Source organism: Pleurodeles waltl, chromosome 4_2, assembly GCF_031143425.1.
Source record: "Pleurodeles waltl isolate 20211129_DDA chromosome 4_2, aPleWal1.hap1.20221129, whole genome shotgun sequence".
NCBI classification, from domain to species: domain Eukaryota; kingdom Metazoa; phylum Chordata; class Amphibia; order Caudata; family Salamandridae; genus Pleurodeles; species Pleurodeles waltl.
The window spans coordinates 171,866,189-171,891,803 of NC_090443.1; the positions used below are offsets into that span (position 1 = coordinate 171,866,189).

Sequence of the window (25,615 nt, forward strand, 5' to 3'; positions counted from 1 at the left end):
CTATATTTGGAGAATCACAATTTCACAAGACTGGAGGCTATCATTATGCATGTTTGTAGCCCTCTAAAACCACATTTGACATGTGATCAATTAGTTTCCAAATGATGCTTAGCAAAGGCAGAAGCATTCAACCAAACAGCCACTCTCATAATATCTTGCAGTCTTCCACCTTTCCAAAAGGCTTGACTAGTCATTGCACATCTTAAAGAATGAGCATGAAAAGTTTCTAAATTGACAGCTTCTTGCTGCATGATACATTCCACCCACCTTGTAATAGTGGCTGAAGTCACTGCTTTAAATGGCTTTACAAAAGAAATCAATAACTGGTTTACTCCATCCATGAGAAATTAATTTATTCGAGATTCATTTTCTTTCATAAAATTAACCACACACAGTTTCTTCAACGCATCAAATCTTGGATAGAAAATATGACATGGTTTTTGTTAATATCAAACGTCACTCCTAGGGGGTCATAATATACCCTGTTACTCACTTCGAAAGCTTTGACATCAAAACCTCTCCAGCAAAAAATTAGGCATAATAAAGGCTAGCTTTATAGAACGTCTTTTAAAATCTACATATCTATTACCAGGCCATAAAGAAAATGAAGTTAGAATCAAATTGACATACCACAAGACATCACATCTGATGCTCTTATGAACTCTACATTTTTGCCTACACACTTTCCATTAATCTGACTGTGGCCAGCAGAGACTGCTGACCTGTAACAGTTAATTGTTCTATAACTAAGGTCTTTATCAAACTGTTCCTCTACAAAGGTAAGAACCTCCACTTTAGAAGCCTTAACAGGATACAAATTCTGCTCCAAGCACCAATGTACCAACACCTCCAAATCCCCTAATATTTACAGAATGTTCCTTGAGTCTAAACTTCCTTGAGTAGCTCTTGAGCCTTTTGCAAAAGGCCTGAAATGCCCGAAGATCTCCTGATACTTTACAAGATAGAAGGTTCAAAGCCCATGTCTGAACTAAGGGATGTTGTTCTCCATCTATGTCTCTCAAAGGGCCCTTCACAGCATGAGGGTAGAAAGGTATTTTGCATGCTAGCTCTAGAAGCATCGGAAACCAAGTTTGTGATACCAAAAATGGAGTTACCAGCACAAAGGAACACTTATTTCTCACTTTCCGCAGAACCCTCTGAATCATTGTGAAGGTGGAAACGCATAAGTGTTCCCCATCTCCCAACTCTGTAAGAATGCGTCTACCGCTAGGGCCCCTAGATCCGCAATCCATTTGTAACATTTCTTCAGTTAAAAAAGTCAGTCTGCTCGCAAACAGGTCTATTTCCAGTGGACCCAGAACTGATCTAGTTTCTTGAAATAATCCTGGTTCAATTTCCAATTGCTGTAATCTCTTAATAATCTTGAATTCAAGTCTGCAGATACATTGGCCCCCCCAGGCAAATATTCTGCCTTCAAACTTATTTTGTGTTCTTAACAAAACATTTAGAGCTCTTTGGCTAAATCTGAAATACCAAGGGACCTTGTGCCTCCTATGTGATTTATACAAGCCTCTGCAGAAACATTGTCCATTTTCTACAAAACTGCTCTGCCTGCACAAGGAAAAATATCACTTTAAAAAAGTTGCAAAAAGTCTTATTCAAGAAGAATACATGGTGGTCTCTTTTTTACACACAGTTCCTAAGCTTTGTGAAAAACAAAGATGATGCTTCGGCAGAGTAGGTGAGGTGCCGGAAAACAAAGCAAGGTGTTGGTTCCTTACTTCACACGGGGAGGTGATGCATGGGTTCCGTACTAAAAGGGGAGGTGATGCATCGATTCTTTCCTCGCAGAAGAGGTGATGCTTCAGTTCCTTACTGACAAGGGAGGTGATGCATCAGTTCTCTCCCTGCAGGAGAGATGAAGCCTTGGTTTCCTGTCATGCAGTCTTGGTTCTCTGCGGCAGCGCGGGGTTGATGCGAAAATGACACCAAGGGACGATGCATGGGAAAATCCAGACGCACGTAGATTTTAGAGCAGTGGTGGACAGGCACTGCATCTGTCTTATAGGGGCTGCATCGATCCTTCCACCGCAAGGCAGGTGCTGCTTTGATTCGTCTGCTGCAAGCCCAGTAATGTGTCGATTTTCAGCAGAGGCAATCAGATGCATGGATTTCCTTCCTCAGGACACCAATTTCCACTACCAAGGGCCCAGGACTCTGAGCAAGCCAGGAGTATGAGCAGAAGAGTCCACGCACTGGCTGATGAAGTCCTGAGACTTCTTAACAGGAGGCAAGCTCAGTTCAAACCAGCTGAGAACCTTGGAAAGCAGGATATAGAAAGCAAAGTCCAGTCCTTTCACTCCCAGGACAGAAGCAGCAAGCAGCAGGACAGCACAACAAAGCAACAGGCCGACGGGCAGTTCCTCCGAAAGCAACCAACTCTTCTTCTTGTCAGAATGTCCTCAGTCCAGAAGTGTTCTGAAGTTGTTGTCTCAGAGGCCCTTACTTATACTCATTTCTGCCTTTGAAGTAGGCAAACATCAAAGGGAAGTCGTTGTAGTACACAAGAACCTGCCTTTCTTGCCCTGGTCCCAGACACTCTAGGGGGTTAGAGACTGCTTTGTGTAGGTACAGCCCTATTTCGGTGCAAGTGTCAGCAGCCCCCTCCACCTTAGTCCAGGACGACCAATCATGATATGCAGCACACACACCTCAGCTCCCTTTGTGTGACTGTCTAGGGTGAATTCACAAACAGTTAAACTGTCATCCTGACCCAGACGTGTATTTCACAAACAGGCAGAGGCACAGAATGGTTAAGCAAGAAAATGCTCACTTTCTAAAAGTGACATTTTCAAACTTAAAATTTGAAAAACAACTTCACCAAAAGATGTATTTTTAAATTATGAGTTCGGAGACCTCAAACTCCAAATCTCTATCTGCTCCCAATGGGAAATTAAGCCTAAAAGGTATTTCAAGACAATCCCCATGTTAACCTATAGGAGAGATAAGGCCTTGCAATAGTCATAACTGAATTTAGCAGTATTTCACTATCAGGACATGTAAAACACACCATTACATGTCCTACCTTTTAAACACACTGCGCACTGCCTATAGTGCTGCTTGGGGGTGACTTATATGTAGTAAAAGTGAAGGTTTTGGCCTAAAATTGGGTGCAATTGCCAGGTCGGCCTGACAGTTTAAAACTGCACACACAGACACTGCAGAGACACGTCTTAGACATGTTTACAGGGTTACTCTTGTGGGTGGCATAATCAGTACTGCAGGCACAGTACTAGCATTTGATTTACAGGCCCTGGGCACCTCTAGTGCACTTTACCAGGGACTTATTAGTAAATCAAATATGCCAATCATGGAGAAACCAATCACAAATCCAATTTAGACAGAGTACACTTGCACGTTTGTACTGGTCAGCAGTGGTAAAGTGCCCTGAGTCCTAAAGTCAGCAATAACAAAGTTCAGCACGGGATCAAAACAGGAGATCAGAAGCCAAAAAAGAAAGGCAAAACACTGCAGAAAGGGCCATTTCCAACAAAAGCCCCTCCCAGCCAAAAGCCAGGATAGGCCATTCAATACCTTGCTGGACTTTCTTGCTTAGAGCAATAGAACCTTGACAATGGCCCACTACTGCAGGGGCTCTTACCAGTTCTACAACTCTCTGAATCTAGGTTGATCCCTATGTCTACACTCTCAGGGCTCACCAAACTAACCCAGGGGGTACCATTTGTCTCCTCTGCGGACTCCATCTGTGCAGCACCTTTCCTTGCTCGAAGATGCATCCAAATTGGCAGACAGTACCACCTTGGCCATAAGTGTGTTGTGCCCGATTCCACCCCTTGGTTCTGACTTCCGTCCCTAACCCAGGGAAAACTCTCACCAAAAGGACAACAATCAATCAACTGAGGCCACTGACTGTTGTCAGTGTCAAAAGCAAAGAACCAGGCCCCAAGCCATCCCAGGGTCTCTAAAAGTGGGGAGCAGTAGCCCCAGGTGCTTTGCACCCTTTTTCCAATTCACCTTCCACCAGTTCAGGGGTGGTATCCTTAGTACGGTCACCCAAATCAGGGTCTGTACCCTCAGGCTGAGCAGAGAACGGGGGTAGGCTCTCCCTCCTCCTGTCCCTCTTGCAGAGATCCTGTCTCTTCCACTATGTAGACATACCCCTGGAAAACTGAACTGTTAGAGAATCTTTGGCGGCTGCCCTTCGCAGTTCCCATGACACCGGAGGCAACTCATTTCCCACAATGCAGTCCATGGGCATCTGGGGACTAACTATGACTTCTCTGGGCCACCTCCCCACCCCACTCTAGGGACAACAGAGCCATAGGGTCGAAAAAGTCTTGCCTAATGGCTGGAGTCACCCTACCCACTTGGCAGTGTATTGCTCTGGGGAAACTAGCCTTTCCACAACCATGGTCTGGCTACCCCCGGTGACACTCAGAGCAGTGGCTAGGACCCCCTTCACCAACTAGTGGAAGTGACGACTCTCACCCTCTAGGATCACAACCCACCCTCTGAGGTCACCTCCCAACTAAGGGAGATATGACATGGTCTATCACCTGCCCCTGGGGATTATTTCTCCCTAAGGCAACATTGGCCACCCCTGTAGAGGGGACACGAGTGGGGGGTTTTCTTAGGACAGACAAAGTCCCCTTTCTTGTGCCCTAGCTGGGCACACTCAAAGCAACAGGGTTGAATTGGGAGTGCCCCGGGCCACCGCCCACCAGAACCTCCCTCCTTGTCACAAGGGACAAGAGAACCTTTTTCTCTCCCCTTATCATGGGACCTGCTTGTGTCTTCCTTGACCTCCCCCTCCTTCTTCTGTTGGGGACCCTGCCCACTCTTGGCTGAGTCTTCCACATACAGCTTCTTTTGGACCCTGGTAATGAGCCAGTGGTCCACCTCCTTGGCAAGCTTCCTGGTGACAGTAATTTGATCAATCAAATGATGACGCAGCTCTGGAAAACGACTAGACAAGTGCTCCCATGCAATCAAATTGTACAACCCCTGATAGTCTGTTACCTCACTGCCATTCACCCAACCATCCAGTGCTCTGCAGAAACACTCAACATACTCCACCCCAGTTTGTGACCCAGGTTTTGCACTTTCCCTAAACTTGACACTGTAATTCTCTGGCCTGAGACCTTACCTCCTGGTCAGGGCTTCCTTCATGGCAGGGTACCTCATCTGATCCACTGGATCCAATGCCAACAAGGTGTCCCTCCCCTCCACTGGGAAATACTTCTACAGGCCTGCCCCTCAATCTCTCTCAGGGACCCTGTTCATCCTCAGTGTCACCTCAGACCCCCTGAACCACTGCTCAATGTCATCACCCACAACATAATCATTCACCACATCTTTGGGTATGTTCACCTTCCCCTTAGGCCGCACTGGAGAACTGCTGCCACCATCTGTGCTGGACTTGCTCTTTACATCCAGCTCCTTTAGGCTCAGCTTGTGAGCAAACATCATTTTTCTTTCCTCTGAGACCAGTTTCTTTGCCTCAATTTCCAACCAGAGCCTTTCAGTCTCCAAAGTGTGCTTCCTAGCCTCCCGCCTCTGTGGTCAAACCCTTGGAAGAAACACTACTTCCTGCCCTCGAGGGTTCGCCTTCACCCAGGCAGATCCGGCTGTGCCACAAAATCATCATGTAGACTCTGTTCCTCTAGATCCACACTATTCACCTCTGAATGCTCACCAGCCTTCCTTGCTGCCAACTAGGCCCTCAGCGCCTTTACCAGCTCCTACTTTCTAATGAGGCCTCTAAATGGACACCTGAATTCTTTGCAGAACTTCTTGAGGTGAGGCACCAAATAGGTTTCCAGCCTCTCCTGCTCCAACACCAAATCTGCAGTAGCTGCTGCTGGTTCACCAGACTGAGACATGATTGTGGGTGAAACTTGATGCTGCATAAAAAACTGAAGAAGGCACAAAGAAAAAGGGCAAAAAGTAAAAACAGTATGTGGTTGCGTAATGGTCTGCGATAAAACAGTAGTGTACACCAGTCACTGTATGTGAAGTACGAATACAAATCCTATCCTCACCTCCCATCACCAATATTAGAAATGGGGTCTCTAGTTGGCAGTGGTTTGCACCTTGTCCAAGTAAGGATCCTCACTGTAGTCAGGGTAAGGGAGTCACAAAGCTAAGATAACCCCAGATCACCCCCTTGGTAGATTGGCACTAGCAGTCAGGCTTATCTCTGAGGCAATGTGTACAGTATTTGTACACAAACACACACACAGTAACACAGTGAAAACACTACTAAAGGACTCCACACCAGTTCAGAAAATAGCCAATATTTATCTGAATAAACCAAGACCAAAATAACACAAATCCAACATACACAAGCAAAGATATCACTTTCAAAGTTTCAAAGTCTTAATCCAGAGGAATCAATGGTTGTCTCTTTTATACACACAGTACCTGGGATACGTAAAAAAAGACTATGTGGGCCGCAGAGGAGGTAAGGTACCAGAAAGCAAAGTGATGAGTTTGTTCCTTACTGCGCAGGGGAGGTGATGTGTCGGTTCCTTGCTGACAGGGGAGGTGATGCATCGATTCTCTCCTCACAAGAGAGGTGATGCATCGGTTTCTTACTGGCAGGGAAGGTGAGTTAATAATGAGTCGGTTCCTTGCTGGCAGGGGAGGTGATGCGTTAGTTCTCTCCCCACAGGAGCGATGAAGCGTGGGTTTTCGGTCACACAGCCTGGGTTTTTTGCTGCAATGCGAGGGTTGATGTGAAAATGACACCCAGGGATGTTGCGTGGGAAAATCCACAGTGCAGTGGAACAGGCACGGCATCGGTCCTACAGGCACATTGCCAATCCTTCCATCGCACGGCAGGCGGTGTGTTCATTCTCCTGCCTCAAACCCAGCGATGCTTCAATTTTTAGCAGCGGCAATCTGATGCATGGATTTTCTTCCTTAGGAAACCAGTTTCCACTTCCAAGAACTGGATTTGGCATCATTTGGCAAGCCAGGACTCTGAGCAGAAGAGCTCGCCCCCCACGTCCGCAGCACCAACCTGCTGTCTCCTGCCTCTGACCCCCGCCCACGCTGCTGCTAGCGTGTTCGAGGCCCTCCTCCACCCGCAGGCATCCTCCTGCGCCTCATCCCTGGTGTCTAGTGGGCTCTAGTAAGCTTCACTTGACCCGTGTGCCGCTTTCCGCCGTCGTCCTGTAAGTGTTTTTCCTCATTCTCAGCGCCTTGCCTCCTTGCGCTTCTGCCCCCGTCGTGCCCCTTCTGTTTGTGCCACTTTTTTTCGCCGTCCTGTAAGTGCGCTTTTACTGTTTTCAAGCGCCTCGCCTGCCGCGCTTCTGCCCCCGTTGTGCCCCTCTGATTGCTGTTTCCCCGATTGTATACTGTGCCATTAGTGTATTTCTGTGTCTGTTTTGAAATTGTGACTGTTTTAAAAAATTGTGCCCGACTTTTTTGCCTTGTTTTTCGTGTTTTCACCCCTTGTGCGCTCCCCCTTGCTCTCCGCTCCCTGCCGCTGCCTCCCTGCGGCCCCGCCCCCCTTGCGCCCCCATTCGCCGCTCCCTCCCGCCTCCCGCCTCCCGCCTCCCAGCTGCTCCTCCCTCCCCCCTCCCTTCTTAATGGCTGGCGCCTGGCAGAGTCAAGCCCGTCTGCGCCCGTCCGCGCCTGGACCGCGCCCAGCGCCACCCCCCCTGGTCCTCACGCCCCCGCACCTCCTGCTTCCGATACTCGGCCCGTGAACTCCTTGCCCTCAACCCTGTCCCCTCCACAGAGTGCTTCCTGGCCACCCCGAAGCACACCAAAGGACCTTTTTCCTGCCGCACCTGCAACTTCTCCTGCAACAGAACTACGAAGCCAGCAACAACCAATACAAACCACCTGCACTGCATCCTCCTCAACACACGCTCCGCACGAAAACACGCCATCGAGCTCTGGGACCTGTTCGACACCACCGCCCCAGACGTGGCCTTCCTGACCGAGACCTGGTGGAACGACTCTTCGGCCCCTGACATCGCCATCGCCATACCTGACGGATACAAGATCACCAGAAGAGATCGCACCAACGGAATCGGCGGAGGGATAGCCATTGCCCACAAATCCACCCTCAAGATCCACACCCACACGACGACACCCTCAAGACAGCCGAACACCTCCACTTCCAGATTCACACGGACCCCAACACTACTCTCAGAGGAACCCTCATATACCGCCCCCCAGGACCAAGAGCCCCCTTCAGCGACACCGTCTCCGACCTCGCAAGCACCCACGCCCTCACCTCTCCAGACTACATCCTCCTGGGAGATCTTAACTTCCACCTGGAAAACAACAACGACGCCAACTGACCACCAACCTCCTCAACCTCGGACTCCGTCAGCTGGTCAACACTCCCACCCACATCGCCGGACACACGCTTGACCCACTCTTCACCTCAAGCAACCACATCTCTTTCAGCCACACCTCCGAACTCCACTGGACCGACCATCACTGCGTCCACTTCTCCTTCAAGAAAAACACCGAACACCACCGCATCCCTCTACCGCCTCACCGCCGCTGGGGAAAAGTCACCAACGACCAACTAACCAGCACACTCGCCAAAAACCCACCACCCGAACCCACCGACCCGAGCACCGCCGCCATCAACCTCCATCAATGGATCCTCAACTGCACCAACACCTTAGCCCCACTCAAGAAACCCACCGCCAACCAAGAAAAGAAAAAACCAGCATGGTTCACAGCCGAACTGACCACCTCCAAACGCACCTGCCAGAAACTCAAGAAGAAATGGATCCTCGAGCGCACACCCGACAACCTTGCCACCCTCAAGGATGCCAACCGTGAACACCACCAACGGATCCGACTCGCCAAGCGCGTCCACTTCACAGAACGCCTCAACAACACCACCCACGACTGCAAAGAACTCTTCTGCATCGTGAAGGAGCTCTCCAACCCTAACGCCAACGTCAACGACGTCCCTCCCTCCCAGAAACTCTGCGACGATCTCTCCACCTTCTTCCACCAGAAAATCGCAGCCATCCACGACAGCTTCAACACCGCACCTCCGCCAGACCCCACCCCCGACGACTCCTCCCACGCCTGCCGCCTCACCACCTGGACCCAAGTAGACGACGCCAAAACCCTAACAACCATGAATTCTATCCACTCAGGCTCTCCCACGGACCCGTGCCCACATCATGTATTCAACAAAGCCGACGCCACCATCGCCCCCAAACTCCGCAAGATCATCAACCTCTCCTTCAACTCCGCCACCTTCCCAGACAGCTGGAAGCACGCAGAAATCCAACCCCTCCTCAAGAAACCCAAGGCTGACCCCAACGATCTCCAAAACTTCCGACCGATCTCTCTCCTCCCTTTTCCAGCGAAAGTCATCGAGAAGATCGTCAACGCACAGCTCGCCCACTTCCTAGAAGTCAACTCCATCCTAGACCCCTCACAATCTGGATTCAGACGAAACCACAGCACTGAGACCGCACTCCTCGCCGCCACAGATGACATCAGACAACAAATGGACAACGGCGAAACCTCAGCCCTCATCCTCCTCGACCTATCTGCCGCTTTCGACACAGTCTGCCACCGCACCCTGCTAACCCGTCTCCACGAAGCCGGCATCCAAGACAAAGCCCTCAACTGGATCTCATCCTTCCTCTCCGACAGAACCCAGAGAGTCCGACTCTCACCCTTCCGCTCCAAAGCCACCAACCTCATCTGCGGCGTCCCCCAAGGATCCTCTCTTAGCCCAACGTTGTTCAACGTATACATGGCCCCCCTCGCACGACTCAACCTCAGCATCATCTCCTACGCCGACGACACCCAGCTCGTCCTCTCCCTGACCAAAGATCCGCTCACCGCCAAAACCAACCTCCACGAGGGACTAAAATCCATCGCCGAGTGGATGAGCAACAGCCGCCTGAAGCTCAACTCCGACAAGACGGAAGTCCTCATCCTCGGACGCACCCCCTCGGCCTGGAACGACTCCTGGTGGCCCACCGCCCTCGGACCCCCACCCACCCCAGCCAGCCACGCACGAAACCTCGGCGTCATCCTCGACTCTGCTCTCACCATGTCCAAACAGATCAACGCCGTCTCCTCTTCTTGTTTCAACACCCTCCGCATGCTCCGCAGGATCTTCAAGTGGATTCCAACAGGAACCAGGAAGACGGTGACTCAAGCCCTCGTCAGTAGCAGACTTGACTACGGCAACACACTCTACACAGGCATCCCAACGAAAGACATCAAACGACTCCAACGCATCCAGAACGCATCCGCCCGCCTGATCCTCGACATACCCCGCCGATGTCACATCTCCCCCCACCTGAAGGACCTCCACTGGCTCCCTGTGGAAAAAAGGATCACCTTCAAACTCCTCATCCACGCACACAAGGCACTCCACAACACCGGACCCACCTACCTGAACACCAGACTCAACTTCTACGTCCCCACACGTCAACTCCGCTCGGCCAACCTCGCCCTCGCCATCGTCCCCCGAATCCAGCGCAAGACCTCTGGCGGCAGATCCTTCTCCTTCCTCGCCGCCAAGACCTGGAACTCTCTCCCCACCTCACTACGCCAGACCCAGGACCTCCTCACCTTCAGGAGACTCCTCACGACATGGCTCTTCGAACGCTAGCAGCACCCCACCCCCAGCGCCTCAAAACCCTGTCGGGTACATAGCGCGCTTTATAAATTCTTGATTGATTGATTGATTGATTGATTGATTTGATGTCCCTAAGACTTCTTAACAGGAGGCCAGTCCTTTCACTCCCAGGACAGAAGCAGCAAACAGTAGGTCGGCACAACAAAGCAACAGGCAGAGTGGCAATTCCTCCTACAGCATCCAGCTCTTCTTACTGGCAGAATGTCCACAGTCAAGAAGTATTCTGATGTGGTCTCAGAGGCCCAATATGTATACTCATTTCTGCCTGTGAAGTAGGCAAACTTCAAAGGAAAGTCTTTGTAGTGCACAAGACCCTGCCTTTCCTGCCCTGGCCCCAGACACACTCTAGGAGGTTGGAGACTGCTTTGTGTATGGACAGGCAAAGCCCTATTCAGGTACAGGCGTCAGCTCCTCCCTCCACTCTAGTCCAGGAAGACTCATAAGGATATGCAGGGCATACCTCAGTTCCCTTTGTGTGACAGTCTAGAGTGAATTCACAAAAAGCCCAACTGTTACTCTGACCCACATGTGTATTCCACAGACAGGCAGAGGCACAGAATGGTTAAGGAAGAAAATGCCCACTTTCTTAAAGTGACATTTAAAAACTTACAATTTAAAAACTAACTTCACCAAAATATGCATTTTTAAATTGAGAGTTCACAAACCCAAAACTCCATAGCTGCTCCCAATGGGAAATTACACCTGAAATATATTTCAAGGCAATCCCCATGCTAACCTATGGGAGAGACAGGCCTTGCAATTGTGAAAACTGAACTTAGCAGTATTTCACTATCAGGACATGTAAAACATACCAGTACAAGTCCTACCTTTTAAATACACTATCATAGGGATGACTTACATGTAGTAAAAGGGAAGGTTTGGGCCTGGCAGGTGGGTGCACTTGCCAGGTTGAACTGGCAGTTTATAACTGCACACACAGACACTGCAGTGGCAGGTCTGAGACATGTTTACAGGACTATTCTTGTGGGTGGCACAATCAGAGCTGCAGGCCCAGTAGAAGCATTTGATTTAGATCCCTGGGCACCTCCAGTGCACTTTACTAGGGGCTTACTAGTACATCAAATATGCTAATCATGAAGAAACCAATTACCAGTCCACTTTAGATAGAGAGTACTTGCAATTTAGCACTTGCCAGCAATGGCAAAGTGCCCTGATTCTTAAAGTCAGCAAAAACGAAGTTCTGCACAGGATCAAAATAGGAGGTCAGAAGTTAAAAAACACACAGGTTACCCTACACAAAGGGCCATTCCCAGCAGCTGGCAAACAGAAAAACACATTGACTGTGTCTGTCATGAAGCCTAAAACTCCTGAATCTGTTTTTTGTATGTTTATAATAAAACCTAGTCTCTCCAGTTGACGATATTCAAATCTTTCAGCACTCGAGACTGACATTGGGACATAATCAAGATGTCGTCTAGGTAAATGATCGTACAAACGACCCTCTCTCTCAGGTAGGAAACCACTGCCCTAATCACCTCGGTGAAACACCAAGGGGCAGAGGATAAGTCAAAAGGTAGGCAACAAAATTGGAAAAGACAATTGTGCCAGGAGAAATGTAGTTGAACTTTACAACCCCCATGGATGTTCTGTGCCATTGGGTTGTAATGTAAGCAACATTCAGATCCAACTTTACCAACCAATCATTCTTTAGTAACATGCCTCTCAAAAGATGAATCTCTTCCCTCTTGAAATGCCTGTAAACTAGGAACCCCTTACGTTGATAATACGTTTATCACAGGTCTCCACCCTTTGTCCCTTTTCTCTATCAGCAAGAGTGTACTTACAAAAACTCTGCCTTCCTTTCTCACTTCTATAATAAATCCTTGCATCAACTAAAACTTTATTTCTTCCTCTCCAACTCTCTGTTGGTCTGAATTCATAATCAACTCTCTTGAAGGAGCGTACTGAAAGAGGGTTCCCAAGAAATCTATTCTGACAGTTTCTAAAACCCGTGGGTCTTGAATAATGGTCTCCCACGAGTGGAAAAAATACTTTAGGTAATCCCCTACTCTTTCCAGGTAAGAAAAAGAAGAAATCACTGTGCTCACCCATTTATCGAGAGGCTCCTTGACCTAGGGTCTTATTCCCGCTTGCTCACTGGACACACCTCTTTGTGGGTAGAAGTCCTCCACTGAAGACTCAGCACATATTATTCTGAGCTTTGTCCAGGGCTTTGAATGTTGCAACTTATTTACGCAGGCTTTTGACCATTTCTTCTCCAAACAACAAACCCTTCGGATTCTCACAGGCTTCTTTGGTAGCTAGATCTTCACATCTCGAAAGGTCGAGCTCCAAAGAAAGACCCCTAATGTGTGCCTCTTCTGTCATATAAATACATCTAAAAACCTTATCATGTATGGGGGCTAGTATGGCCTTTTTCTTGGCTAATCTGCCCCCCAGAGGGGATGATACCCAGTAGATGTCAGGGATTAAATGTAGGAATTGTGTCGAGTGACCCCTTGGGCAAGGGTCACTCTGCTGGGGGGCAATTTATTTCATCTGTGCTTTGGCCTTCCTGGGGGGCTAGTTCGGCCCTTTTTTCAGCCAATCTGCCCCATGGGGTGAGTGGACATCCACTAGACTCTAGGAATTTTACATTATTACATTGTAGTGGGGTTGACTGCTTGGGCTAGTGTCACGCCCGTGTGGGGCAATATGTTGTATCTCTGCTTTGCCCCCCTCCCTACCGGGGGCTAGTTTGGCCATTTCTTTCTGCTGATGTGCCCTGCAGGGGTTGGGGGGATTAGTCGAAGCCCACTAGACACCAGAGATGATTTTTTTTTTAAGAGGAGCCACCCCTTAAGTGGAGAGCTTGGAGAGGGTGTAATTATTTTTCATTCTGCCCCGAAGTCCACTGACACCACAGATTATGTTTGGAGAGGGAGCGGCCCTGTGGGGACCATATTGTATTTGTTTTTGGTCTTTGAGTGGTTGGGCCTCAGGGTTCGGTGTAACAATTGAGTGACCTGGGAATAAGGTTATGCATGTAGTAGGGGATCTGCTTTTAGGATAAGGTCTACTTCAATCTAGTGGTGTATTTTTTTCCTTTTTGTCACGCCTCCTTTTAAGTGAATATCAGTGTCTTCTGATATATCATTTTTAATCATGTTTCAATTTTCTTTTTAATTGTAGAGCCAATAGTTTCCTTTGTCTTCTTGGTGAATCCTGTTTGCAGGTGCAGCTTTGGCAGACCTGTAGTGTGTAGTTTAATGTTTAGCTTTTTGTGTGATGAACTTTCAAAATAACGTATTGATCTGTGCACGTTCTTTACTGCCTTGTGATATGTGCAGTCTTTTTTGTTGTTTATTGCCTTTCCAGTGGGACTTCTTTGGTGCTTGTTGGTTCTGTGCAGAGTGAGTGAAGTTGATCCTTAGTCTCGCTGTCTCTGGCAAGTGATTGGTATAGTTTTTGAACATATAGGTCTTTGTGTACTTTTTTATTGATTGTACTTTCCTTCCCAATTACTATATGCCAGTAGTTTTACTTTCTGTTTGATAAAGCCACAGTTTATTATTTATTTTACACAGTGTTGGTTACTGTTGACCTAGTTGTTGTGTTCCTTTTATTAGTAAGGATTATGGCTAACTGCAGAATTACCAATCACCACGTTGTTGGTTTGCCTTTGAATCTTCCTCTGACCATAGTTGTGAAACTGACTCTGCATCGGAGGCAGAGGAGGAAGTCCAAGATTCTGGTAGTATATTTTCTGCCCAATGGGAATCATCTCAGATGAAGCTACTCTCAGTGTGGAGGAAGTGCTTCTTTTAGAGGAGGACAGTGATATGCTGATATTGTAGCAAGAGGGATGTGGATTGCAGCTTGGGGCTGAAAGCTGTCCCATTGGAAGTGCTGAACTCAGGGATGCCCCAAACATGGCGCAGCCTATGTTGCCTATGTGTGTCAGGGTGTAGAGTCAATACTGAAAACGTATTGCCGATACATTTCTTTCAGTTGTTAATGGATGATACATTTTTTGGATGAAATTGTTGACCTGACTAATTTGTATGCTGAACAGTATTTGAGGGACTACAGTACCAGACTTAAGGACCACTCTAGAGCTAGCCGGTGTCCCATAAATCAGGATGAGTTGAATAAGTTCTTAGGTTTAGCTATTTTCATGGACTTGATAAGGAATCTGCCACTGTCTTCATATTGATCTACTAGTCCCTTGATCGGTATTTACTTCTGCTTCGGACGCTGCATTTTGCTGATAATCCTTCAGCATTGCCATGGGATCACCCTGATTGTGACTTTCTCTTCAAGATTTGGCCTGTCCTTGATAATTTTGTAGACCGCTTTTCAGTGATCAATGTTCCAGGCAAAGGAATAGTGCTAGCGCAGGTGTTTTAATAAAAAATATTAATAAGTGTTTATGTATTTTTGAATAAGTGATTTATGTAGAAAATATAATAACATAGAAAAATAATGCACACATTTGAAAATGTGATTATGAAGAGTGGCCGGCAATTTTCATAAAGTGTACTTACTCATGAATTAATATTGTGAAATGTTGACTATATGTTTGACTAATGTAGTAATATGTCATATTAAGGGTTATGCATTATACTTTAGCTTTATTAATTGAAGGCCTTAACTTAGTGAATGTCTTGGCCTATTGCCAGGCCTCATGTAAAAGCTGTATTTCTTAACGTTTAATAAAATGGCTGTCCTAGAGAGTTAAACTGTGATTTCTATTGTATTGTTTAAATCTGCTCATAACAGAAGTTTCTCATGAGAACCGACTGCTAGAAGATGCTGTTCTCACTAATGTAACATTTTATGTGTAATGCGTGTGAGACTGAGTTTCTCAGGAGGAGACACTGACTGGGATGGAAACTGCAACAATATTATTACCTGACAAGCTGGACGATGAGGACATTGCAAGACAAACCAATCAGCGACAAGTGAACAGAGTAATAGTAGAATTCATAGATTTTGAATTCTAGTTTTTTTGGACAAAGTTTGAACATGCGATTAACTGACCTATAGGGATTTAGGAACACATTTTAGTAGTTTTGACTTAATAGGACTGCACGGAGAGAAGACACTGTCATTGCCCACTTGCTTGCTGGCCGTGAGGTCAATATTTCTTGTGCGTCTTGACGAGAGACGTGCTTAACTTTAATGCTTAGAGACTTTGCATTTTCTGAACTTTGATGCTGAATCCTGATGCCTTGCTGATCGACTGATGTCCTGAGGACGAAGACTGATTCTGCTTGCTGATCCACACTGAGGATAGGTACTATAAATGAGACTGTTGATTATTATGCATATTTGCTTTTTCTTTCTAGGTACCAACTGCACTGTTTTGATAGAGCCATAGTTAGATATTTTTCCAAATTAGTTACTAAATTGTTTTGCATGAAGCCCAACATGCTGATGCTAATCTGGTGTTGGTTAAGGACCCTCACTAATGAAATTACGCTAATAGGGATTAATGCTTGATGAATTTCTTTGCTAAACTTAATGTACGTGATTACTTTGATGCAGTTGACTTTGTTACTGATTTGCACCATAACCTTAGAATGTGTTGTAGTTCAAGCTTTGATTAGATGACATTTCTGCCACCGTTTTAGACAGCAAGTATTGTTTCTGTATGTGTTTCATTTGATTTTGAAATTAATCTACATGACCTTAGCATTGTTAATTTTGGGAAATAAATATTCTAACTTTAACTAAAAAATGTGGTTATTCATAACTGAAATGTCATGGTACGTGACAATTACTGACTCCATTGATTATTGCTGTTATTGATTACTGATTATTGAATATTGGTTATTGTTTATGTACAGAGCTATGAAGAACACCTTAATTGCGAGTGAAAAGGTTAATTGACCTATTTGCATCCCCTTGTAAGCTTACTTATTAAGGTCAGACGTGCTAACAATAGCTGTGGATGAGTCTTTGTTCCTGTTCAAGAGCTCTTTGTTTTTTGGCAGTACATTCCTAGCAAGAGGACATGTTATGAAATTAAGATGTGTATGCTGTCTGGCTTGAGTGGATAGGTCTGTGATTTCAGTTTGTGCACTGGTAGGGATTCTTCTATTGACCCCCCCTGGGTGTCTGTCCACTTTTGGAGTCATTGAGAAAATTGTGTGGGAAATTGGTAAATGACTTTTAAACAAAGGTCATTATTTAGATGTAGACTTCTACACTGGTGTTCAATCGTTCAAGGAACTGTTCAAAGTGGTCACTGATGCATATGGCACAATCTGCCTTAGCTGTAAAGGTTACCCTAAAGTGCTTGTATGTAAAAAACTTCAGAGAGCAAAGTGCCTTGCATGGTGATGACATCTCGCTGTGAGAGCTGTGAAATTTTCAGACAGGCGACACATACTGACAACCATTCATGATGAAAGAACTTCACCTGTGGCTGCTTGGGGTCAGGTTGCTGAAGTGCACAAACTGGTGTGCGTTTTACACTACAATAAGCACACGAGTGGTGTAGTTAAAGTATATCAGAGGTTGGAGCCTTACACTGCTGTTCACAAGTCATACATCTTGTATAAGAAGTTGGCTGTCCATTAGTTTCATTTGGCAGCCTTCATTGCTTTTGTTGTATTAAAGGATTGTTTCCAGACTCAGATAACTTTTGTTCAGTTTCAGCTTCAGCTGTCTGTAATACACAGACTTATTGCAGTGGAGCAGGCTTTTTTTCCCATAGTTGGAGTAGTGGGGGATTTTGCTAGATTAAAAGATAGCCACTTTCCTCCCCCACCTAGAAAAAAGAAAAAACTAAAAAAACGTTCGCTGTGGGAGATGTAGAGTCAGTGTCCGAAGAGTCGTGCGGAAGGAGATTCATATGTTCTGCCCCAAGTGTCCTTCTAATCCTGTGCTATGTGGGCCCGCATTTTTTTTAATTGTACCACACTCAACTGAATTAGTGGGAGCAACTGTGAGCATGAGAGTGAACTGATTGGTCTGTATCATTTTATATTTTTTGCTCAGTTTCACGGTTGGCAGTAGTTTGATGTATTTACTTACATTTGTTGTTTTTATAGTCATTGTTGTTTTTTCATCTCCTTCAAACCGGTATGTGTTTTGTTTTTTGTTAAAAGAAAAATGTGATGGGAGTGTGTGTGGACTGGCGCATGGTTGGCGGTGTGTGGACTGGCGCTTGGCTGGCCGAGTGTTTAGAATGGCGCTTGGCAGGTGGTGCGTGTGAACTGCTGCTTGGCTGGCAGTGTGCGTGGACTGATGCTTTTCCGGCAGTATATGTGCACTGGCACTTGGCTGGCGGTGTGCGTGGACTGGGGATGTGCGTGGATTGGTGCTTGGCTAGTGGTGTGCATGGACTGGTGCTTGCCTCGCACTGTGCGTGGACTGGTGCTTGGCCGGCAGTTTGCATGGACAGGTGCTTGGCTGGAAGTGTGGTTGGACTGGTGCTTGGCTGGAGGTGTGGCTTGCTGGTACTTGGCTGGAGGTGTGCGTGGACTGGAGCTTGGTGTGTGAGTGGACTGGCGCATGGCTGGTGGTGTATTTGAGCTAGCATTTGACTTGCGGTGTGTGTAGTGTGTGCTGGTCACTAGATACACACTTCCAATGCCAGTTCACAAATCCCCCATTCAGCTGCCAGGCAGTGTAATTGCTGTGTCAGTCCTGTGGGTGTATGAAAATGATGGGCCCTTGAATGGCTTTGTTGATGTGAGTGTTGTAATGTGCTGGCCCTTGGCTAGCGGAGTGAATGTTTTTGTGTGTGTCGTACATGAAAGGTGTGTGAGTGCCCTATACAGCAGTTGGTGCCTTGATGTGGCCTTACAGCTCACAAGCTGTGGGTCACTGGTTCAGCATTTTGAACTTTCAACTAATAATAGTGTATTTCATTTTCGTCTAATCTATTGTTAATAACATTTGCATTTTGAACATTTCACTTACCCTTGTGCCAAATTCAACCAGTGTGTGTGTGTGTGTACTTGAGGAGTAGATGGTTGTGCACTAATATATGCTGAATATGACAAATATGTCTTTTCTCTCTTTCTCTGCTGAGGTGTACATTATCTCCAGGGAAAAACTACCACCTCTAGATATTTTTGTAAACTAGACTCTATGGGGACTTCGGGGTGGCTCACGTGGATCCCGCAAAGTACTGGAGTCTGCTGTGGGCCTCAACCTTCCAGCCACCCAGAGGTCCCACACATCTCCTGATAAAAATGGTACCTCACCTATGTGGGTGAGACAAGTGCCCACAAAAGTGCGGGGTGAAAGACGCAATGCGGCAACATCAACAAAAGGGGTAGCTGCAATTTTTGGGCCTTGGTTCGGCGCCCACCCGTCAAAACATAACAAACCCGGACATTTCTGAAAACTAGACATGCAGGGGAGTACAGGGTAGTGTGCCTCTTGGGGATCTCATAACGTTTTCTTACCCACAATGCCCTACAAACCTCAAACTTCGACTAAAATTGCACATTTTCCTTGCATTTCTGTGGCATATTCTTCGAGAATCAGAAGGAATCCACAAAATTCCTACCACCCAGTGTTGCCCCATTTTTCTAAATGAAACTTCTGCCCCACTAATGTGGCTAGGCCTAATGCCCACGACAGAAAGGGATCAAACTAACACCAATGGGAGTACTGCTCAAAGGGACACTCATTGACCTTGGCTTGATCTGTTCCTGTTGCAGGCACTTAGTTCAGCCCCCCAAGTGGTACAGCATTTTTATTGGGATTAGTAGAAAAATACTGGATGGAAGGAATTTTGTGGATTCAGAAGTATACATCACAGAAATGCAAGGTACATGTGCAATATTAGTCAAAGTTTGAGGTTTGCCAGTGCTTCCGGGTAGGAACACCTGATAGGAGCCACACAAGACACCATACCTGGATTCCCCTAGGTGTCTAGCTTCCAAAAATGTACAGGTTTAATAGGGTTCTCTAGGAGCCTGCTGAGTTAGGGGCTAAAAGTCCAAAGCTAGGCACATTACAATAAAAGGGTAGTTTTTCTGTGGAAAAATCTGATGTGTCCATGTTGCATTATGGCCCGTTTCCTGTCGCTGTCACAAGACCTAACTACACTAGTGAGGTACCATTTTCATAAGAAGGCTTAGGGGAAATGTTGGGTGGAAGGAAGTTTGTTGCTCCCCACAGATTTCAGCACTTTCAATCACAGAAATGTGAGGAAAATGTTTTTTTGTTAAAGTTTGAGGTTTGCAAGGGATTCTGAGTAACAACCTGGTGAGAGCCACTCGTGTCACCCCATTCTGGATTTTCCTAGGTGTCCAGTTTTAAAAATGTACAGGCTTGCGAGGTTTCCTTAGGTGCCTCCTGAGTGTGGGCCAAAAATCCACAGCTAAGAACGTTACAAAACAATTGTACGTTTCAGTGAAAAAATGTGACTTGCACATGTTGCGTTTTGGCCCATTTCCTGTCACGGGCACTAGGCCTACCCATGCAAGTGAGGTATCATTTTTATCAGAAGACTTGGGGGAATGCTAGGAGGAAGGAAGTCTGTGACTCACCAGGGACTCCAGGACTTTCCTTTATAGAAATGTGAGGAGAATGTGTTTTTAAGTCTAAGTTTGTAAGGGATTCTGGGTAACATAACCTCGGAAGAGGTACACAAGTCACCCCATCCTGGATTCCCCTTGGTGTCTAGCTTTCAAAACTGTGTAGGTTTGCTAGGGCTCCCTAGGCTGAGCCAAAGTACAAAATCCTCATTTAGGCACATTGAAAAAAAGGGTCACTTTTCAGTGAAACAAAATGTGATGAATCTATCTTGTGGTTTGGGCCGTTTCCTGTTGCGGGCACAAGTCCTACCTACACAACTGAGGTATCATTTTTATCAGAAGCCTTAGGGAAATTCTCAGTGGAAGGATGTTTGTGCCCTCCCCCCCCCCCCCCCAACAGATTCCAGAACTTTCAATCACAGAACTATGAGGAAAATGTGATTTTTTTGGGGGTCAAAGTTTGAGGTTTGCAAGGGATTTTGGGTAACACAAACTGGTGACAGCCATTCCAGTCACCCCAACCTGCATTGACCTAAGTGTCTAGTTTTCAAAGATGTACAGGTTTGCTAGGTTCCCCGGATTTTGGTTGAGCTAGGGCCCAAAATCCACAGCTAGGCACATTGCAAAAAAAGGGTAATTTTTCAGTTGAAGATTTTGATGTGTCCATGTTGCCTTTTGGGGGCTTTCCTGTCAGGAGTACTAGCTGTACCCCCACAATTGTGGTTCCATCTTTATTGGGAGACCTATGTTGAGAACAGAATAGTAGAAAACATGTCATTTTCTGCATTTGTGTCTTCCAAATGTAACTCAGCATGCAAGAAAGAAGACATTTTGAGAAAGGCCCTCTAATTCACATGCTAGTATGGGTATCCACGAATTCAGAGATGTGTAAATAATCACTGCTTCTAAACTCCATATCTTGTGCCATTGCAGAAATACATAGGTATCCTTGATACCTATTTTTCACTCTTTATAATTTACTATATGAATTGCTCTATACCCGGTACACAATGAAAAACCACTGCAAGGTGCAGCTCAGTTAGTGACTCCGCTTGCCTTGAGTTCTTGGAAAACCCACAAGCCCTATATATCCCTGCAACCAGAAGGGTCTAGCAAATTTAATGGTATATTGCATTTGTAAATGGCCATCGTGACAAGAACATATGAAAGAAAACATTGTCACAAATGGCCTTTTTTTCCTATTGATTTTCAATATTTTCTTACTTTAACACTTAGTTACATTGGGAAACCTTGAAGGATCTACACAAACAACCCCTTGTTGAGTTCAGACTTTTGTCTAATTTTCAGAAATGTATAGCTTTCCAGGACCCACCATGGGTTTCACACCTGTTTCCGCCAAAAACTGGAAAGAGGTTGAATGCACAAAAAATAGGAAGAATCTTCCAGTAAAATGCCAGTTCTGTGGTACAAAACTTGGTTTTCTGAAAAAAGTCTGCCTGTTCATAAAATCTGGGAAGATGGTGATTTTAGCACTGCAAACCTTTTGGTCAATACAATTTGCAGGAAAAAAAGACAAAATGTAGCTTTATTTTGGCTAATTTCTCAGTCTCCTCCCAGAGAATCCACAAATCTTGGGTACCATTAGAATCCCCAGGATGTTGAAATGAAAGGAGGCAAATTTGGCACTGATTGCTTATATGAACAAAATGTTATGGAGGCCTAAGCATGAGCTAACCCAAATAGCCAAAACAAATGCTTAGCACAGGGGTTGGGGGAGAGGCCTAGCAGCTAAAGGGTTAAAGAAGGCCCAGAAATTTGCCTGGGTAGTGTGACCCAGTAAAGTGTTAACTAAAAGCCATTATATTTCCATAAATTTTGTTTTTTTCCACCCACAGGGTTTTACGATTCGTCTTCCTGGCTTGGTGCAAGTCTGACTTAGTAACCAAATGTTCTACTGACACTGGTCAGACTACTCTAGGTAATCCTTCAGAGCTCCAATTCTGGAAGCACACATAAGAGACATCGGAAAGTCCTTCTTGCCTTGTGAGAAAGCTCTAAAACGTGGATTTCATAGTAAACAGCCGACTAACCACTATCTTACCTTTTGTTTAACAATGGTTTAAAAAGATTATCAAATTCAATACCAATGGGTTATAAACCATGCTTCTTTGATATGGCCCAACTATGTTTCCTTTTCGACATACACTGAGAACATTATTTCCTGTGTAGATGCCCTTTTTGGTGCTCCACATGCTAAAGTATCTTTGGTTGTTAAATACATGCTTAGCGTCTTATTTGCAATCATGGTTTGCTTTGCTCACAAGGGGCGGGTGCGGCGCACGGAGGTGGGACGGTGGAGTTGGGAGGGTGTAAAATTCAATTAAAAAAAGTACAAATAAAAAACTTACCTGATCCACCATGCCGTTCCTCTCTCTCCTGTAGCTGCAGGCAGGGACAGGCTCCCAGCCTGCCCTGTGGCCAATCCTGACGCTGGTTAGAGCAGCGTCAGGATTGGCTGGGGGCCCCAGTTAGGGTGCTCCCAGGCAGACTGGGAGCTTGTGCATGCTCTCTCCAGCCAGCAACTTTGTTGCTGGGCTGGAAAGAGCCAACTGTGTATGTGTGTTTGGCCGGCCCAAGATGGCCGGCCAGTCAAACACACAGGCACACTGAGGGGAGTGCACAGTGCACTCCCCTCACTGCTCATTAGCCCTTGGCCCCACCCTTTTAACAAACGAAACAATAATAAACATTGTTTATTATGATTTGGTTTGTTAAAGGTTTTGCAGCTTCTGCTGCTGGTGTGGGGGGGCGACGCTCCTCCGCCCTAACGGAGGAGCCGCTGCTGCTTATTTGTTCTAGAAATATCTACAAGTACAGTAGTTCTGTGGCTTAGACCACCAAACATACCAAAAGCATATATGACTAGGATTGCCCTCTCAAGTGTGCTGACACTCGGTTTCATAAGATAAATACTGGCACACTTTCTACCCAGCACACATTCACAACTGCAACTGAACCAGTGCCTAAAATATTACATATATAAACACTGTACCTCCCAGGTCCTGGTAAGTCGACTCACTGCAGTGTTACTTAGACCAAACATGACAGCAAAGAAGGAATTAAGGTTCTTCTGCTCCTTCAGGCTGCAAAAACACAGAGTTATGATTAGAAATTCAACAGACAAAAACAAGCAGGTCATTTCAATGTACTCTGTAAAAGTTTAAACCAAGAAGTCAAAATCAGATGTAAACAGGAAAAGTTTCATTCAGAATATAATATGTGTTATTCGACCACTGCCAACAGACAAACCAAAGCGCTGGTCATTAACCAATTAGCCTTGTCTTGGTTAACAGAGAGATTCCTATATGTTACCAAATGTGTGTGCCACACATTGTTTTGGGAGAAGTTTCAAGTTTATGAGATTGAATAGTGAACCTGATCTAATATTCAATCGTTTGGGAGCTTACTCAAAGTTTCTTCTTTGACTCTGCCTTATCTGTGTCAATATGAAAACTATGTTTGATAATAATTTGAGTTCACTTGAACAAGCTGGCCTGCTCATGCCAAGACAAAGGCTTACTCCTTTTACTGAGAGTAAGGCCCTCATTACGAGCCTGGCGGTCTGTGACCGCCAGGCTCGCGGTTGGCGGGAGCACCGCCGACAGCCCGGCGGTGCCCCGCAGGGCATTCTGACCGCGGCGCTTTGGCCGCGGTCAGTACAGGAAAACCGGCGGTCTCCCGCCGGTTTTCCGCTGCCCGTTGGAATCCTCCAAGGCGGCGCAGCTTGCTGCGCCGCCTTGGGGATTCTGACACCTCCTACCGCCATCCTGTTCCTGGCGGTTCGCCCGCCAGGAACAGGATGGCGGTAGGGGGTGTCGCGGGGCCCCTGGGGGCCCCTGCAGTGCCCATGCCAATGGCATGGGCACTGCAGGGGCCCCCGTAAGAGGGCCCCGCTTGTATTTTACTGTCTGCATAGCAGACAGTGAAATACGCGACGGGTGCAGTAGCACCCGTCGCACCTTCCCACTCCGCCGGCTCGATTCCGAGCCGGCGTCCTCGTGGGAAGGTTGTTTCCCGCTGGGCTGGCGGGCGGCCTTAAGGCGGCCGCCCGCCCGCCCAGCGGGAAACTCAGAATGCCGGCCGCGGTCTTCACACCGCGGTGCGGTATTCCTGCGGCGCAACTTTGGCGGGCGGCCTCCGCCTCCCGTCAAAGTTGTAATGAGGGCCTAAATGTCTTGCCAGGAGCTACATTACAGTAATCAAGACAGGCATCAGTGGCGTTTCACTTATGCAAAAGCTGTTATACTTTATACTTTGCATGGAACTGTAAATGTTTGTCTCATTTGCTGGTTTGCATAGATGGTATTTTGAAATGCTGACTTAAAGACTTTGCCGCAATAGAGGGATTGGCAATAATTTAAAATACAGTGCTAGATTGGTGCTAGCTGAACAATGTTTCACTTAGGGTTTAATTCTGCCCCAGAGTTCACCTTTTTATAAAGCATCCCTTAAACTTTGGTTTCACTTATGACCTGTATTTGCTAGGTTAATGCTATACTTTCCAATTAACTTTACTGATAATAAAACAAGTTTCAAGAGTTGCTTTTGCACTAATACGCAAGAGCTTGAACAATATTTTATTATTCCAAAAGCTGATATATTTTTTCTTTAACGGTAAATTCATATGTAGATTTCTGTGTCAACCTATAGGTATTTTGCCAATTGTAAGGTAATCTATATTTTGCTTTGTACTCCCCAACACTTGTAGTAACTGGGGAAGAGCATTTTATTAGCTTACACATCTATGGGCTTGCACTGACTTCCTACCTTTTGATAACCCTGCTTTCTAGCTCCCACTTTAAAGGGTAGCCCACACACTGCATAGAATAAGGTACAGGAAAGCCCTGGGGACTGCCAAGTTGTTTACCTGCCAATAAATAAAATATGAATCGCTTCATGCCATTCAGTAAAAAAGCTAAGGAATCTAATTGGAACTGGTTGGCCGAAGGAGCTCTAAATTGCTGGGGAAGGTATTTACATTTCGAATACTTAATTCATGGAACCCTGGGATCACTTTGATTTCAGAAAGGATGTACTCTGAAAAATAGTACAGTTTGCTCCAGAACTGAAAATGGGAAGCATAGCAATTAGGATTTACTAGATCTTGCCACCAATGACCGACTGTTTTAGCCTTCACACACCTTACTTGACTTTTGCCAATGAGAAAATGTTCCTTGCTCTGGAGACAGGAAAAGACTTTCCTGGCTGCTTAACTGTTTCTGTGACAGAGATCATTAAGGAGAGGTTTTGTTTTCTCTTCTTGAACATCTGATTACTGCAATTAGCTCCATGTCTGGTCAGAGACTTCTGCCCAGTCCAGTTTGCCCAGTGAATATTCCACCTCAGGTTGGAGGGAGTAGGAGGTCAGGAGACTGAGAAAACTAATGCCTAACTCAAATAATTCCAGTTGACCAATTGGTACTTGACATTTCTTGTGGACATAGACATTCATTTGGAAGAAGGGAGCTTCAGCGCAAACAACCAGTCCTGAAGACTT

The 25,615-nt window shown here is 46.2% G+C and overlaps 1 protein-coding gene across 1 annotated transcript in view; it reads right to left on the bottom strand.

Annotated features, from left to right (window-relative positions):
* The window catches only part of RAPGEF3 (Rap guanine nucleotide exchange factor 3), a 1,225,478-nt gene that overhangs the window by 212,296 nt on the left and 987,567 nt on the right, over nt 1-25,615 (bottom strand). The window contains exon 22 of the mRNA XM_069231039.1: nt 23,111-23,201. Coding sequence (XP_069087140.1) covers nt 23,111-23,201 — 91 coding nt within the window. The remainder of the gene's footprint in view (nt 1-23,110; nt 23,202-25,615) is intronic.